General features: G+C 42.2%; 1 protein-coding gene across 1 annotated transcript in view; it reads left to right on the top strand.

The window, feature by feature from the left end:
- Positions 1-533: 533 nt before the first annotated feature.
- SLC22A16 (solute carrier family 22 member 16) overlaps positions 534-19,167 on the top strand; it is a 33,932-nt gene continuing 15,298 nt past the window's right edge. Inside the window, exons 1-2 of the mRNA XM_082755877.1 lie at positions 534-680; positions 16,572-17,048. Coding sequence (XP_082612003.1) covers positions 631-680; positions 16,572-17,048 — 527 coding nt within the window. The 5' untranslated portion in view covers positions 534-630. The remainder of the gene's footprint in view (positions 681-16,571; positions 17,049-19,167) is intronic.

Below are 19,167 nucleotides of genomic sequence, written 5' to 3'. Positions count from 1 at the left end.
AGTCAGAGCTGGAGATGGGTCTCGCCTCACCGAACCGCAGGGACACTTGGCTCTGAAGGAGACTTCGGAGCGTGGCTGGGTCTAACCGAGAAGGGAAATTACGTGCTCTGGGGGGTGAAAAAAAGCCTTACTATTTGAAAACGTGAAAAAAACTGTCAGAAAAAAACCGTACTAAATTGGGTTACGAGTGACAGCCGTGTTACATGGGACCCATACTTCACTTTTATTGAATGCTGATAGCGTTTTACATCGTGTGCCTGTTTGGGGGGGGGTTGAAGGCACCTCAGGGCTTCCTTTAGCTCAATTTCGGGGCTCCCTGTTCGGGGGGGGGGGTGAAGGCGGCCGGGGGACGGTTGGCGGCGGGCGGCGACCGTTGGGGCGCGACCGTTGGGCGGGCGCCCCTCAGCCGCCACCTTGCGCCGGGCCGGGCCGGGTGAGGGCGAGGGGGGCCCGGGGCAGGGGCGGGGCGGGCCGCGGGGCCCCGCCGGGGCCGGGACCGGGACCGGGATCGGGATCGGGGCTGGGACCACGGCCGGGACCGTGCAGGGGGCGTGGGGCAGGGGCCGGGCGGCTCCCGGTGTCTCCTCAGGGCAGCGGCGCTGAAGGCTCGCGGCTTGCGGCCGTCCCGCCATGGCTCCGGGCTCCGAGCGGCTCTTCGACTCGCTGGGACACTTCGGCAGGTAGCGGGGCTGCGGGCGGGGGCACAGACACACGGACACGGACGCTGGTGTGGTAAATGCACGCGGCAGGTCTTCTTCTGCCTGCACACAGCAGCCTCGGTTTGTGAGGTGGGGTGCGCAGCTTGCAGGGGGTACGCGGGGGTGAGGCTGTGGGTAGGGCAGGGGATGGAAAAGAAGCGCTGGACACGGAGATGACACTTCAGGATGCACAATCACGCGACTGAAAGGCGTGTGAGCCTCCGTGGCTGCTGTCCTGATGCACTGAGCAGTGTGGAGTTCACTAGGGTGTCCTGCTGGAGCAGCCCCTCGTGCCATGGTTTGCTGCGAACCACGGCTTTGTGATTTCTGGCTCAGTCTCCAATGGCTAGCCCACACCACGGTGGGGATCTGGTCCCCATCAGGGGCAGGCAGCAGCCTTTTCAGCAAAGCCTTGGAGCTCCTGTTAATGGTAGCAGCACATACCTGTGCTCCGCAGCAGCCTAGGCTCCTAGCGCCACGTGCAAGCAGTGTCGGTATCAATAACCTCTGTGGTTGCGTAGTATGGAAGGACTTGTTCTTTCCTTAACTGGGATCTCAGCTTAAAATGAAACCTGCCAAGTTGCGATCTCCACGCGTAGCCATCTGAACAGTATCTCATTCATGATCCGTTCTGGGTCAGCAACAAAAATATTTTGTTGTGTGTGAGCTAGGAGGGGATTCCTAGCAAACTGTTTATGTTGCTGTTGCTCTTCTGTCTTGCATGCTGTTTGTGAAAAACAAGCACTTGACACTGAATACTGACATAACACGAAAGTAGTTATTCCTAATGAAGTAGTTTTCCTAATTGAGATCATTTGAAAACTCTATCTGAAGCACTGATAAAACCACGTTTCGCAATTAAAGGGAGAATAATTCTACAACGATAACTCACTTTAGGACCTTTCAGTGAACTGCAGACTGCTGAAATGCACACAGCCGTGCTGTCCTCATGGCTGTTCAAGATTCCAAACACCACACGCTAAAAGTAAACATAATGTGGGTTATAGTGGATGAACTTATTTTTAAAATGTTGTAAAAAATCTGTTTATTCCTTCAATACTGCTGGATAAATGCTACATATAAAATGTCTGCTACAACATATTCTCAATTGTAGCTGCAGCAAGTTCTGATTAGTTTGCATTTATGCATCACTGTGACAGTCACAGGCAATCAATAGTTTCTTCATTTCAAGCAATTCTCACGAGGCCCGTGCAAGCCAGGCACTACACATAGATCTGGTGGGTCTGCCACAGTCAGACTGTGAGCAGTCCAAGCACTCTGAGCAGTCCAAGCATTTGGGGACTGTTCTGATTATCCGAAACTCTGACAGATGCAGTAAAGAATGGCCAGCTGTTTATATAAATATATATTTGGAGAGAGCATGTATGCATTATATATATAGCTATAATACTACATGTACATAATTGCACATCTCCATATAATGTGTGAACCTTCCACTTTGCAGAATTGTCATTCACACATATGCTGACATCTTGCTTTCCCTCAGACTCTCCCGCAGCAGTCTCAGTGATGCTGTAATTCTCAGAGGGGTCTCGAGACGTGCGTGGACAGACACAAAAGTGGAACAGTTCCCGTGTCCCTTTGCCATTACAGGCAGACTGTGTGCCTGCCTGCAGGGCTGCCCTTGGCTGGCCACCAGGTGCCCACTGCCACTCCACAGCAAGGCAGGGGGGAGAAAATCTGATGAAAAAAGCCGTGGGTGGAGGTGAAGGCAGGGAGGCTGCTCACTGACTACTGTCACAGGCAAAACAGATTCCACTTGGGGAAGATTCATTTAATTGATTGCTAATTAAAATAGAGTGTGATGGTGAGAAACAAAACTAAAAATTGAACAGGGGGTACCTTTTGGAGCTGGATAGAGCTGACTCTGCTCTGACCTGGGGCAGCTGCTGGGCTCTGCACAGAGGCCACCCCTGCAGCCCATCTTTGAATTCAGGTATCTGTGGCCCATAAATTCAGGACAGTTGTTTTAAACGTTGTTCTTGAGTCTGTCTCTGGAGCATGAGATCCCTGCTCGCTGTTGCAGAGGTGAATGAAAAAAAAAAAAGTCCTGTCTGTCCCAAGAGGCCTCATCTCTAATGAGCTGCTGGACCTCAAGGCTCCCGATTTACCTGCATCAGGCTGCATCCTTATCCCATGCAGCACCTCCTGCCAGGCTGTCCCTGTGGGCTCTCCCTCTCTGCCTCTCAGGTTTTGTAATGAAGGATTTCTAGAATCTTGTTAAAAAATATCTTTTCTTTCAAACTATTTTTTTAACAAAATGACATTAGCCAGATTTTCATATGTTGGTTTATAAATGCAATGTTGTATCAGCAGTTAGGCTATTTAACAAATTAGCAATGACTGCTTTTCATCTTTAGTGAAATGTTAGTGCATTTCTTCAGCCTTTAACACCTTCACGCTATTGCCTTATACGAGCTTGTTGCCCGGTCAGTGGAGCTGCTACAATTTGGACTTCAGAAGCAACCCCTACCAGGATTAGCACTGGGGAAAGGAGAGAAGCAGGACAGGGTGCCCACCTGTTCCATCCAGACACGGAGTCCAGGAGAGATGGCCACATTTTTCAACAGTTTCAGTGTTTTCTCTTAATTGCCCTGGAACTTTTCTAGTGTGCATAAATAGATCATAGACCATGCTTAGCTTGTCAAAGACTGCCTTGACTTTTGTAGAGATTCTTTCAATGGGTGTTTGCAATGCAGTCCCTGCTGGTCAGTGCCGTAAAAGCAATGTCTGAACTCTTGGTGCTAACACAGTTTCTCTTCTCTCCACTTTGTAGAGTTCTTGCCTTCACCAAACCATCTGTCTTCACATCTCAGAACTTTTCCAGGCTCCTAGTTACAGGCTGATGCCCATATTCCCTCTCCTGTTTCATAGCTTCCAGCTCTTGTGGAGATCTGATTATGTCTTCTGCAAACTGTGGTGTGTACATGATACTTTCAGGAATTTTCCAGGAATTTCTGGGTGTGTATCAAATACCAGAGTCCTGAGTACCTCAAAGAACATGCTCACTCATTTCTTTTCATGGAAAAGAAAATAAGAATATTTTCAAACAGTGATTTTTCAAATTCACTTATTTAATAGATTTCTTGAAAGTTTTTTTTCCCAACAGAACTACATTTTTCAAGCTGAGAAGTGTTCTTGCTGCACATGCAAAAACATCACTTCTTTTCCAGGATAGTATGGAGAAGGAGGTAATCATATTCAGCATTTAAAACATGATTTGCTTTTAAAGAAAGAAACATTACAAGCATTTTCTGAATACTAATACATTTAGTATTTAGTGCATCCTACACAATATTGGTATTTGTAAACAAAATAATGTGAGTCCCTGTTTAAACTTTGAGTAGTTTCCCCAAAAGTGAGCAAAATACTGGTGGTATAGATACTGCTTTTGGAAAAACTTTTTTCCCCTATATGCTAGGTACTTTATGCAGTGGACAAATTTATAGCAACGTATCTGCCATTTGGTTTTCAAACTGTGTCAGTGGACAGCTGTTTGTGTTTACTGGAATGTGCCAGAGAGAAGAATCTCAAATCTAAGTCCTCCTTTGGCTCCTAGTCAGGGGTGGTGTTTGTCAGAAATGCTTGATAAAAGTCCTTCAGCTTTATAACTGTACTATATTGTAACGTCTGAAGCAGCCTGTGCTCGTCTCAGGTGCCCATTGGGTAAAATAAGTGGACTTAGCTCCATTTCAGTAAGAACTGTTTGTTTGTTTGTTTGTTTTTTCATTTTGTTTTGAATTTTTTTTGTTGTTTTTTGGTGTCTGGATATTTTGCACAGATTACTCGATCCCACTGGTTGCATAGCATCATCATAGCTTTGGAGAAGTGAGACAAGCCATGTGTTTTCACAGAGCAGGCTCTAGCAACTGAAACAAAGCTCTTATTATCTATGCCTGACTAGGCAAAAGTAGGAATATTCTCAGGGCTCAGAACCAAAGATGGATACTGGCAAGTGCTCCTGGTAATGGTAAAAATCACTAGCAGTGCTGTCTGCAAGAGGTGCTGACAAACATTTGCTGGGATCCAGGTCATACCGGAGCCAGTCTAGCACAGGATCTGCATAGACAAAACTGTACTGCACCCGAGTGTGCTGGCAACCTCACCCCGCCTGTGTCTGGAGTGAAAAAGGGGATTATAACAGGAAATTAAAAGGTAGGTCACGATACCGGAAAATCGTAGAATCACAGAAGATAGTAAATCAGTTAAGATTTGTAAGCCAGCCGCTGAGATTCAGATTGCACCTCTGAAATGTCAGCAGCCTGCCAGGGTGGCTTCTGGACAAAGTTGTAGCATGGACAGAGTTATGACAGCATGAGGCGATTATCACACGCATCAAGGAGCTGATGATCAGCTGTTTCATCCCCAAATATTATGGTATGAATGAAAATTAAACACGCAAGGCACTGCACAGTGTGTTCTCTGTAATTTGGGGCGTGATATGTCACTCCTGTGAAAGCTCTATTGCTTCTGTAAAAGCTCTGCCAGTAATTTTCTCATAATTGTCACAATTTTCAACAGCACAAAGGTTTTCTAAAGTGGGAAGGACATGTTTTATGAAAGGGCTTACTCACAAGAAGTTTGAGCAGTTTATTGTGGGAAGTGAAATGATTCCAGTAGAATATTTAGAGAATTTGTCTAAGGCCCCAGAAAGCTTCAGCACATGCTGTGAAATTTTCTGTGCTACCATGTTGCTGTATGTAACAAGAATGGCACTGAAATATGTACCCAGCTGATGTTTCGTTTCAGGTGGCTCGAGGCATTAAGTTATAGCGGCTGAGCAAGAACATGAGCTTATCAGCTTCTCAGAAATACGGAAAAAATAGCAAGACAGAAAATACCAACTGAGGTCTCTATTACAAGGGCAAGACTAGAAACAGCGTGCAGACAAACGAGACAGAGATTTACAGGTACTAATGGTGGCTGCTTGGACAGACTGTCCACATACTTGGGGAGAAATCTCATCTCCTTGAAAAATATTGAAATTACCTAAACAGCTGATGTATGCCTTCATATCATGCATTGACAAACAAATTGTATTGCCTAGCTTACTCAGACCAGGTGTTTTCTGAAGTTCACATGCAACAAAAAGGTGGTTTGAGGAATCTAGAAGCACCATCCATTGGATCAGAGACTGAACCCTTTCCTCAAGAAAACGTTTTCATTAAGAGGAGAAGTTGGGATTCCTCTTCCTGTTATTTGTAGGCAGCAGTGGTGCTGGGACAGAAGTAGAGGTTGCAGCCTGGAGAACAGATGGAAAAAGCAAGTAAGACAGCAGGAAGAAGAATACAGATGCTTCAGAAAGCTGGGAGTAATTTGCTGCTCTATAAAGAGCAGTCAGCACCACACTTTGGATGGGCTCAGTGTCACTTCAGCATGCTGTCTCCATGGATGGATGTAGCCTGGCATTTTCCAGCCATGTTGCAGCCTCCTCCTCTCTAAGCAGTGAAGGAGATTTGGAAGGATCTAGGTTCCCACCTGATCCATCCATATAAGTCCATGCTAGCTATGCAGGGAAGTTAGCTGTTCAAATCAAGGCTCAATAGAGTAAATAAAATAAAGTTAGTGAGCTCATCTCACTGACTTTACAGGTGTACAGTGTAAACTTCAGACACCTGCATTAGTCACCTTGTCAAGGGGGAGAATGCCCTTTAGGGGCATAATTCATCTGTCTGATTTTCAATGAGTGCTTTAGGACAGGATGAGTGCTGCTCCTAGATTTGTCTGTGCTTCCTCGTTGAGTGAAAAGGGGATCTAGGGAATTGCAGATGTATGATTGCACACTGTATACCGTATATTGCATCCGAGTGTACGGTATACATCCAGCTTCTTTCTTCACTTCCAACTTATATTAACTAACTAAGGCTTAGCGAGGAGGTTGGGATGTGGGAGATGCTTCTGGCAGCACGCTTTCTGCGTCACAGCATTAGCCAACATCTTTCCCTCTAGACAACTCAAAGCAGGTACCGTGAGCCTTGCATTGCTCTGCTGTATGTCAGATCGCAGAAAACCCATCAGATATGCAGCTGTATTGCTGTTACAGTGCTTGCCACCTTGTTGGCATTCCGTCAGCAACACCTGCTGTCAGTTCCTTGAACGCAGGTAATTCCAGGAAAGATTGATTCTGGCCAGAGATTGAATTGAGAGCATTAAGATCAGAGTAAAGAGGTCAAGCCAATTCTGAAAACAGTGGGGTCCTGAGGAGATGGAAAGTGAGGAAACAAAACCTGCAACTGACTTCATGGAAGGGAAAGAAGGAAGATTAATACAGTCATTTAGAACTTACAAAGTAGGCAAAAATACATTTTTTTTAAAACTCTTAAATTGCTAATAGATCTTTGTGTCCTTGGTGAAAAGTTAGAAAATATTACTGACACTATTCATTTAGCCTTCGCTCAAGAAGTAAATGTTACCATATCTATGATGTAGTATTTCATTTGAATGTCTGTCTACTACTAGAGAGAAAGTCAAATATGAAAGGTGGAAAATAAGCAATAAGACAAGCAATATCCAAAAGCATTTTCTGACACAAAGCCACTGAATATATGGTGAAATTATACAGATAAGACCACATTTCATTAAAATAACTTTTATTCATCTCTCAGACTCCAAAACAAATTACCATTTGGATTTTTTTTTCTGCTGTTTAGATCTTTGGAACTGGCTTCGGTCAGCAGAGCTGGGAATTACCCAGAAACTTGTTTCAGCTCCACCCTTCTGAGGGAGAGTTTGTGTTTGGGCCAGGGTCCTTTGTAGATCAGTGGAGCTGAGTGAGCTCTGTTTGGTCTCTGTTCTAAATGGATGCGGATGGTACAAAATCAGATCTGTGCAGAAGAGTCCTGGCAGGTCTGAGCAGCATCCAGCTTCTTTATTGGATTCTTGTGGAGAATGGGAGCCCCATGTATCTCTTACAAATAGTTATGTAAGGTTTGAAAACAGCATTATTCCAGACCACTCCCTTTTACCATAAGAGAAAGACTCAAAGAAAGCACCTGACTCTACTGTGGAGGTATAACCAGATGAAAGGACGCTACAGAACATGTTTAGTAAGATGTTAAAGTGGCCTTGGAAACAGTGAAATCCGTCATCTGTATTTCTTTGTTTTTAAGTTAAATTAATTTTAAGCGTTTAATGAGAAAGGTGGTAGGATCATTTTCCTCGAATGAGAAGAAATAGAAATGTTGTCTGCTTTCCATGAAGAAATCAAGAACAGTATAGAAAAAATCAGTCTGTCGGTGATGGAAGAGACAAATGACCAATAAAACTAATGAAAATATTTTTTCTTTGGAAAGATCAATAATGCTGTTAAGATTTTGACTTTTCTTCTTTGGAGAGGTTGTGAAAAAGCTCTCTGTCTAATTAAAATGAATGGCAGTATTTCAAATACCCAAGGTCTATTAAATCAACTTCTGACATTTCATAGTATTGTATATAGTCAACGATGTAAATCGTTGAGATTTACAGAGAGAGATCTACAAAGAGAGAGAGCAGAAATATATTTCTTGTCCTGTGAAGACACAGCTAGGTTAGCTGAACCAATACCAACAGTGAAACTGGAAGGGGTCTAAAGAAATAAGGACTGCACAGCAGTTCACAACCAGGCTGCTAGGCGAAACAAAACAAACTGAAAAACTCCCCAGTGGGAATTAATCATTTAATCACGTCTTCTTAAGGGGCAGATTCCCATGACCATCCAGGGAGAAGCAATTGAGGACTTCTAATCAGAGTGGGCTGCACATTTACAGTGAGTAGGGGCAGTTTGGAGGGAAGGTGAGTTGTGAGCCTGCAAAAGTAGCTGAAAGTCATCTTGAGCTCAGCAACCTCTTTTAACGTAGGTGTAGAGATAACCTGGCTTGTCTTGGAGAAGATAGCCCGTCGGGGATAATAACCTGGCTGAGAAATAGGAACATGGGTGGGACCCACCATCTGACCTTGCAAGAGCCAAGAGCCAAGTTGAACAGAAATTACGTAGGCCATATCACACCGCAGATTGCTCTGCCTCCCTTTCTCCAAGTTGAAGAATTGTAGAATTACATACGTAGAATTGTATGCATGGAGAATTGCAACTTGCTGTGTTGTCTTTGGCAGCAAAGAATCTCTGGCTGAACTCGAGTTGCTTTTCCTCCAGCAATACTTTGATTTATATGTTGTCGCAAATTTTAGAAGGCACCATATTATCTAGCACTTAATTTCTGCAGTGTAACTAATTACATCTGAAGTGATTCTGTTTGCTCTTGATGACGACTCACTGTGTTGAAAGTCACAATTAATGCCATAATGCTTTAAAAGTTTCAAAGGGAGCAAGGGATAGTAAAATGCCCTGTTACCCAGGTGATACAAGGCTTTGTGCAGCGCACAGAAATGGCCTCGGTCATCTTAATCGTATTCTTGGCTGCAAAAGTCATGTTATGGATAAAATCATTGCTTATATTAAAGAAGAAACTCACAGAAATGGTTTAAATATAATTTGATTTGTAGAGCTAATATTCTTTATTATTTTAAGTGGAAACTCAGAATATACTAGTATATGCGAGAATGATTATAAACACATGCTAGGAAAGTGGCTTCCAGTATGCTTGAATTGATTATGCAGATTTCTTGCTTGTTTTACCTTTTCCCATGAGATCTTTCAAAAACCTGTGACGAATGAGAAACTCTATAATCATGTTCCAAGTGGGGAGGAATTAGATTTCCTATATAGAAATTTATAGCCTTTATTGCTTACCAATATGTGGCATGGCAAGAGAATTTATGTGGAGTTAAGACTGAAAATGAGCTGTCTCCATCCAAATTTTCTTAGGCATTACTGTGAATACGGACCAAAGAAACAATTCTTAAGAAGCATCATTTAATCACTGCAATGGCAAGTGTTCACTCCATGTGTTTGCACCTTCAGTTATACCAGGCTTGGTCTCGCAATAGGAATACATAAACAAATAAGTAAGCACAGAACTCATATGAAAACTGATGAGTTTTATTTCAGGACTAAAGATGGAAAAAAATCAGATCAAATAAACTTCCATAGTTTGAACAAAATTAGTGCTAGGTGTAATCAGGTTAAACAGCATCTGAAAACATCTGAATTACTACAGTGAAAAGGAGGAATGAAACATGCTAACAGTTTATAGGCAAAGTAGTGCCTCTGCCTGCAATTGGGTGGAATGTCAGTGAAAACATTTAAATTCTAGTAGACACTTTGGAGATTGTGGCATGAAATGATTTCCTTACGTCAGCTGATGGAAACACTACAGCACAGAAGGGAATTAAGGACATAGTTTGGCTTTGTCCCCAAAAAAGAGGCTGACCAAAAGGAAACAGGGTTACTGAAGATATTAGAATTCAGTTTTTCCAGTAAGAAGTAACACTACTAATATATTATGCAGACGGAGTACACGCTGAATTTCTAAATGGTAGATGTTTATACAAATGCTGCCCCTGGAAAGGAAGCATCAAAGTCCAGAGCTGGAAGCAGTTACTCCTGAACAGTTACCTACTGTGTTTAGCACCGATCCAAATAATTCCAAACCAAACTGAAATAACTTGAAAGCTGCATGGTCATGTTCTTTTTTAATTTAATTACCTGGTACATGTCCTCAAGACACGTAAAGCAGAAGGGACACGTGGGTAACTAGAATGAAATTGGCAGACTCCAGCCAATATCCATCCTGCTGCAGCCACACATGGAGCCACGACCGCCAGCTGGGGGGCTGCTTTGCTGGCGCCTGGATGGGTGCAAATGCACAAAAATTACAAAAAGGTGCTTCGTGCTGACTTTGGTCATCAAAAATAAGGTTGACCTGAAGAAAGTTAGAAATCAATGTGATTTGTTTGAATCAGCATTCAAAAAGGAGTTCCTAATATGTTTTGGAGTACTGTGTCATAAGTAATGGGGTGCATTCAATTACCTCAAATCAAGTAATGCAATACAAAAAAAATGAAAATAATCTTGATTTTCTTTAAATTTCAGACTTATACAGCAAAACATATAAAAACAAAATCAGGAGACTTCATGAGAAGCAAAAACCTTTCAGAGGCAGTAATTATTGGAATCTTCTGATGATTGATTTATACTTGCTTTAATTTAAGCAGAGTTTTCCTCTCGTGTTTGTGTGCGTGTCAAGAGTCATTTACATAGGCACTGCAATAAAAAGTACCTGCCATAGCCGCTGTTAAAGGTAAACATTCCCAAAAGATAGTATGAAAATTAATGGTACTCTTCTTGCAAAACCTTGAAACCCAAGCACTGGAAACATATACATAAACATAAACATATACAGATACAATTTGGTTATGGTAGCTGGCAACATTGTCTTTTTAATGATTCTTCCAGACAACGTAAAATTGATGCATATGGACAAAATGTGTATGAGAAAAGGCTGTTTGGGTAAACGGAAAGCGTTTCCTCATGCCACTCAACAAAGGCTGGCATCACTTTGAGTGAGTTTGCTCATCTGGCATGTAGATACAGATCCATAAAGAAATTATAGTCGGAATAGAGGTGTTAGAGTTCTTCAGAAAATAATTTCTAAAAGGATGGTAAGAATGGTTTGGTGGCTGCTATTGGGTGAGTGCATGTTGGTGTGTTTATCTGCATCCAACACAGCACCTTCTTCCTCTGAACACCAATTCTGGGAACGAACACTTTGTTGATGTGGGCTGAGCCCAAGTCTTTGCAGAGTTTAAACCACCCCTACCTAGGAGGGAAGGAAGTTTGCTCTTGATGCTGCAAGGCAAATAAGGCCGTGTCAGTTGTATATTTAAGGCTGCTTCCAAATCTGCCTCTCTGTACCACAGCACAAATACTGCTCCTGAGTCTCATCCAGCTCCTTTCCTCTCAAAAAATAAACGTGTAAGTGTACGTAAGTGCCAAACAGTTTTTTGGTTTAGAGTGGAAAGAATGCTGAATGGCTTTTTTCACATTAAAAAAAAAAAAAAAGGCTTGGAATATAGAGCTGAAAGTGGTCACTGAACACAAATTCTTTCAGAAATAGTAAATGCTGAAGCCACCCTGTCAAGTTTAGACTGCACAGCAGAAACACACTGTGTTTTCTGACTAAGCGGTTTGCTAACAAGGTGGTTGAAAAGGCAAACAGTCAAAATAGTTCTTGTAAAACCTGAGGAATAGTACAGGTCTCTGGCTAATCGCAGCACAGCCTTGTCACTCTATCATGCACTGAAAGGATTTTTAAAGTTATGTATTAGCTTTTGAGGAGAATCTAATATATTTGCTTTTAATCTATTATATTTTTATCTCTAATCTGCCTTTTTATTCTCTAACATCGACATGTCAATCCCAGATGTACCACCTTGCAAATAGACTGCTGCAGATCGCTTGCCTGGATGGAAAGCAAATTAGATCAAGCAACTGATCTGGCTTGGTTTTGGTTTTGTTATTTTAATCATCATCTGTTCTGATGTTTTTTTCAAGTGAGATCAGTTTTCCAGATAAAATCCACAGCCGGGCCACATAAAAAGCACCACCACATCTGAGGGGAGTCTCGGGGGATTGCTGTGTCTCAGGGGGTAAACAAACAGTGGGAAACGAGAAGGAAGGAAATATTTCAGGATGACAGTGCCACAGGGTACGTTGTGTCATGAGAATACAGCCAGTGGTCTGAGATCTAGTTCATTATCTTTATGCAAGGCTGTTTCATTTCAGGTACTGAAATTGCAATATTAATTTTTGCTTTTCTTAGATCATAAAACCTGTGCAGAAGAGTCAGAAAATGCAAAGTTTTTTTTTTTTTTTTTTTTTTTTTTTTTTTTTTTTTTCTGAAAGAAGGAAACTGAAAAAAAAGAATAACCGGGGAGAAATTTCACAAAAATATTTTAGGAAGGACTGGCACATTTTCATGCTGTGTCTTGCTCAAACTTTTCTGAAGACAGTTTTATGCTCATTTGACTTCTGGCATTCATTAAGCGCCTCTACACTGGAGCAGTAACCTACAAAGTCTTCTTGACTTCTATATTTGACACTCCTGGCAAGAGTGACAAAATGTACTTGCCAAATAATTATCTCCCATGGCAAGTCACTGAAGAGATGGAAAAATACTGTGGAGAGCCAGAGATTATCATACTTTTTAGGACAGTCATCATGTTCACAGATCTTAAAAATGGCAAAAAGGATATGTTTTAAAAAGAAAAATAACATATAAAAAGCTATTGAAAATTACTGCTTGCAATGATATGCATTGCTCAATCTGATGTGTGTATGTGAGGATAACTGGCATGTAAAATACCCTCTCCAAAACCTGCCTTTTTTTTGAAATCAGCCCAGGAAAACAGATCTCAGACTTTGCTGAGAGAAGCCTTGCCTTCTCTTGGTGAATGTTGGTAGTATTTATTCCTCCAGCAATGTCACTTTCTTAACATTTTGAGGTGTGAGCAACACTCTCTTAGGTCAGGGAAATTTAACTTTTAAAATGCAGTTAGGTGTGGTTACTCAAAGGATTATATGACATGGTTGCCAGCGATCGAGAGCTTTCAGCTTAGCAATAGAGGCTTTCTTACCAACCCAGCATTCTCAACTCAAGCATTAGGGGAAGAAGTCAATCATTGACAGCAGGTAACGAGGACAGTGCAGACTTTAACCCGTGCCTCGTGGGCAGCGAGGTGCACAGGCTCTGCCGTCACCTACCGCCACAGCCCAGCCTGCGGCTTGCTCAGCACCACCTGCTGCCCTGTCCACACGTCTGGCAAAGCGGTGGCCGTCATGAGGCTGCTGCTGTGGCTTTCTCTGGCCTGTATCCACTCTGCAGCTGCTCTGGCAGGCAAAGCTCAATGCGTCTATAGTACTCTCCCGTCCCACATATCATCCTCCTTACATACTTGTCATGCTTTCTATATGTTGTCACTGACAGCCGAATTAACTCCTTTTTGCTAACTACGCCGGTTAATGAATTTCCTGACCTTTACACAAGCAGTCTTTCTAAAAGAAAAGCTCTTCCTGCCCCCAGGAGGTGCGCCACAGTTCACAAGCTTGTGCTTTTCATCCAGCATCGTCAGGGATTCAGCAGTGAATTTCCCTTTGCAGCAAAGGAGGGCTTTCAGGTTTTCATTATGTTTGGACTTACGGAGAGAGCCCTGGCCAGCGCATTGTGGAATTTTACTGGAGAGAGCAGCAGGGAGCTTTTACAGGCAGGGGAGCAGCAGCTCAGTGCAGAGGCAGGGCTGTGGGGTGCCTTCAGCCACCAGTGCTGCCAGACACTTGTGTAGCTTCACATCTGGCCTTGTGCTCTCCTCTTCTTGCTTCCCTTGCCTGCTGAAGTCAGAAAAATAATGACACCATAGAGTGGATTTCTTTGTTGGAGCCGAATAAGATTTTCATAACATTGAAAACTGAAGAACACTTTTACAAGAACCAGCTATACCTAGTGCTAAGTTAAACCCTTGAAAGATGGGTGAAAAGTGGCACAGCACAGATATTTCTCTAAAATAAATCCTGCGTTGCTTTTTATAGAGTTGGACACTGCTCTATAGCACACAAAGGAAAAATGAGGAAAGGGCAAGGGATTGCAATTCATACAGGTTTAGATAGCAACCAGAGGGGGAGAACTGATAATTCTGTATGAATAAATGATAGAAGACAAGGAAGATTTATTCAAGGTTGCACAAGGATGTTTTATAAGCTGCTGATAGTCTTACACTGAAAAGGGGAACATTGAGATTAGATTTAATGAGAAACTTTCCAACAGAAAGCTTTGATAGCAGAGCAGTCTGTCAAAATGGTTATAGAAGCGCCATCACAAGTGCTCGGGAAGATAAAAAATGAAACTCTCAAGGGAGAAGTTAGTGCAGAGATTAGCTGGAAATGATGCAAATTATGGCCTCAGCGATGCTCTCGGGATTTGGGTTTTACAAAAATGCTACAGAGCATTGGTTCATGCCATCTTCTCAGCTCATATCCTAACAGGTTTGTATCTTCTTTTGAGCCTCTCCAACAGGAAGGGCAATCATTTTTATTTTTTTTCTCACTCTTACTGGGCAGAAGAGAGATGATGAACCTGATGTTTCTTGTGCTGCGAGAGCTAATTAGTAAGCTCAAGATAAATGTATGGGAGTTTGAAATTATTTCATTCTTCATGTGTCTGGGAAATACCAACCGGGCTATCTGGCACTACGATGTCTTGTTGCATAATGACAAATGTTGCCAAAACATCCCGGCTCCAAGCATGCTACTCTTTACTAGCTAGCAGAAGATGTAACAGCACAGTTTGTAGGGATTTAATTTGCTACTCTGCTAGAGGTCATCTAGTCCTGATTTTAGCCAATTCTGCATGCGGCAAAAATAGCCCAAGTTACTGAATTTGGTCTTGCTCTGCTATTTTTAGTTTGTCTTTTGATGAGAGCCACTGCAATTAAATTCACACTGAAGAACTAAAAAATGTAGCTAACCATATTTGTCTGCATTAGTAGGGGGACAAAGGTAACATTTCAGAATAACCTTTGGTTTTGGGTGGTCTAAGGTAGTCCAAAAGCCTTTCAGAGCAGGTTTACCCTTGCTGTAGTTTACAGCTAGGTACTTAGTCCTCAAGAAGCTGTTCTCCTGACAGAGTATCAGTAGGCTTAATTGTCAATAGAGCTGTTGTCAAGAGAAAGTGGGACAAAACCCATTGCATTTAAACAGCTGTGTGAGATGAGGATGGTGAGTGGAGTGAGGTTATACTAGAGAACGGTTCCATGAAAATGTTATTTGGACATTAAGACAATGTATCCAGCAAATTCTATGTAAATACCTTGGCTCTGGGTAGTTTAGAAATTCGTTAGAAACTGTGGTGACAGATGACTGAAGGTCCTTGGCCTGGTCCTGCTGCATAATTTATCAGAGGAATTCAAGGCTAGATTGGATACATATCAGAAAGGAGTTGCGTTTTTTACAGGCACACAAGACATTTCATGGCAACTGTTTTTTAGGCATCATTTCCTGTAACTTCAGCAGAGACTGACCATGTTCAAAAAATCTTTTTGTTTCCATACGTTTAGGCTATCAGAAGCTATCCTAGAATTTGCAGTCCGTGATGCTAGTTCGTTGCAAGTCTTTTGCCATTCAGAATGCGTGTGCATTTTATACACACAGATTTGCTTGCACCTCAAGCATATTTGAAAAGCTGTTAAAATGCCAGAATTCAGGCTATGTAGAAAACATTTTTTTAGTATGTTTGTTTTATGATACAATCTTTAATGCGTAACTGCACACCCTGCTTAAGAGAAAACCCAGTCCAGATTACAGCTGTGTTTCGGTACAAAGCCTTTCGCACTGTTCACATTCTGGCTTCTTCTTACAAGTGTCTGCATGCATTCTCTCTTTGTCTTTCAGAGGCAATAAAGTGAGGTAGGAGATAGGTGGAGTACAGGTACGTGGATACCATGAGGTGAAATGAAGGGCATTATGTGTTTGCTTTGTTTTATTTGATGGGCACATCTCTATCCCTCAGAAACTGAGGTTGTGACATTTTGGCTCCTCTAACCATTCCGGTAATCTTAGGCCTTGTTTTGAGGGATGGACTAGATGGGATCGCAGGGTGGGGAGTTACTTCAGATCGTGTTCCTAAGGTCAGAATTGTTTCTTTTTAGTCTACATGTGTCTAAGAGCATTTATTTTTTGACAAAAGGGACACCTGATATTTCCTGAGGATAGGTGGCTTCTGCTGAGCATCTTTTCTCATCTTTGGTCTCTTGCAGAGCTCAGCTAATTTTGAAGCCATAATATAACAAACCACTGAACGCTAGATGATGCCTCCATTTACAACTTTGCCAAGATGATTGGGCTGACTCTAGCAAAATGATTGTGTTGATGGTTTTGTGCATTCAGAGGGCTTTTCTTCAGTAAACCTTTTTTCTTTCCCTTTGCAGATTTCAAGCATGTGTTTATTTTGCATCTGTCTTTCAAGCTATGTCATGTGGCATCCATTACTTAGCATCTGTGTTTATGGCTGTTACTCCTAACTTCATCTGTGGGATCCCTGGGAACGTGAGTAGTGTTCTCTTCTACAACTCCTCTGAAGCAAGTCTGGAGGACATCTGGACAGTATGGACAGCAACGGAGAATTACATTGTAGTCCAGCTGGAAAATGGAGAAATCTGGGAGCTTAATCAATGCAGCAAGGCCAAACGAGAAGTCAGTTTGGATCTAGCATATGAATATAAAGGCAACAAGTCCGTGTTTTCTTGTTCTGATGGATTTCTTTATGATGATACAAAATGGAAGAGCACTGTTGTTACGCAGTGGGATCTGGTCTGTGACCGAGAATGGCTTGCAAAATTAATCCAGCCTACATTCATGCTTGGAGTCTTGATTGGAGCAGTGATTTTTGGTGATATTGCTGACAGGTAAAGTTCCATCCTCTGAACACTGTAGGCTCAGACTGCAGTAACTCCACATGTATCTATCTGTTTTGTTGGTTTATTTATTGTGTATGAATTTAGGAGGTTTTGATATTGTTTTATTCACAGATACATTTAACTCATTTTTTTTTCCTATTGCAAGTATAAGTTTTAAAATGTGTTTGCAGATCATTTGCTTTGGAATTTATTTCCTACTTTGTATCATCCACTGTTGATCCCTTAAATTGTCCTATGCAGCTAGTGTTTTGCCCTTAGATTATTTTTTTTATTGTTATTATTTTTTAACAGGAATAGTAATAGTGATATTGGCAACAGTAAAACCTGGGAGTGAGTTTTCACCTCATTTTCCATGAGGAAAGACTCCTCATGTTTATTTCTGGATATGATGAACAGCTGAAGGGCTTCATCCCAACTTCCGTCATGCATAAAGCTCTGTGGGACTGATCCAAGGCTTTGAGGGTTTGACCAAGCCCCTTTTTTTCCTTACTGTCCAGTTGCAGTTTTTCCCTACTAGGTTAGTTTAAGCTTCAGTTTCTTGAAGGTTGGTCCAGACAGGAGGAAAACTGGTCATCAGCGAGCTTTGCAGTGGTTCCAGTTATTTCCTAGCACAATCAGAGTTCTGTTTGGGCTTGAGGAGTGGCAGCCGGTGCAGTGCCTCCATCAGAGCTGTCCCGTGGTCGCGGTGCCAAGGCCATCCTTCAGCCAGCCCCCTCTGGCTCTGCCTCCCTCGGTGTTTTCTGAGGTCACGCACTGAGAGCCAGCTTCACAGACAGACTCAGGAGCAGCAGTGAGGGTGTATGTCTCTGTCCTCCTGCGTCTCTGTTTTCTCTCCCAACACAAATGCCTCAGAAGAATGCCTAGCTGTACTTGTCCATGTGACTATTCTAATTTCAAAGCTACATTGTACTGTCCTAGACCCTTTCTATACTTGTGTTTTGATTTGAAGACTCCTTCAGTGTTACTCACCTCGTTCTATAAAGGAGCTTGTTGACTAACAGCTCTGTTAGGTGGATAGCGAAGATGTATTCCACAGCTAAAGCATAAGCAGGAAAAGAAGACTAGGCACATTGTTCATTATCACAACACTGTGGTGTGACAACATGGGAATGCAAATCAAAGATGATCTTCCTTTAATTTGTCTTCTGGAGCACATGGAATCAATCCTTCCTCCTTATTCAAGGATTTGTAAAACCGTATTTAATACAAAACCAGAATATAATGCCAACATTTGTTCTGTGTCCCTTTAAATCATTCATGGCTTTATTAATTAATACCCAGACATGATTTATGAGGTTACAACCATATTGTTCTCATTTCCATTAATTCAAGCCATGGACAGCCAGTTCAGATAATGCACACATCCCGAGTTGCAGATTTACAACCATGGATTTACAGCTGAAAGTTATTGTTTTCTGACACATCCTGGCTGCTGAGAAATAAGTTTGTGGGTTCCTCCCATTCCCAATTAACAGATTTCCCAACAGAAGAGCCCGGACAGCTAGGACTCACTGGGATCTCTTCTGGCAGGGATCAGAGTCCCAAATGTGAATGATGGCTCCTCCCTCCCAGACCTTCCAGGTCAGGGCTGGAGAAAAAATGGGAGGGCACTGGGAAGAGCTGTGCCATGTCGCCTGTTCACAATGTCACTTCCCAGGGTTGTTTTGTTGGAGTACCAAATACTCACAGAGAAGAACAGACAAACGGGCTCCCACCCTTGAAAGTCCTCAAACTCTCCATTTAAACGTAATGTCTACATCTGTGAAAAGCTGTTTGCATTGGAGTAGGTAAGAAGAGCCCAAGATATGATATTATCACGGGATAAAAATGATTCTGCGCATTTTGTAGACAAAATGGAATAAAATGATTCCTCAGTAGGGTGCTGTGTATCTACTGCAGATTTCTATGTCTTCTTGGCTGAGCTTCTCATTGTTAGCACACACTCACTTGTTTAGGTACAAGTGACTATGCTAGGCATATGTCATCACAGATAACTGTTGTTAGAAATTACTAACTTATTAACTAGATATTATCTAATATAAAATATCTGAAAAAGCGACTCTTACGTACTGATGCCATAAATAAGACAGAGTAAATTTGTAGATTA

This window comes from Aythya marila (genome assembly GCF_965140915.1).
Source record: "Aythya marila genome assembly, chromosome: 3".
Classification (NCBI taxonomy): Eukaryota; Metazoa; Chordata; class Aves; order Anseriformes; family Anatidae; genus Aythya; species Aythya marila.
This window is presented reverse-complemented; position numbering and strand designations above follow the sequence as displayed.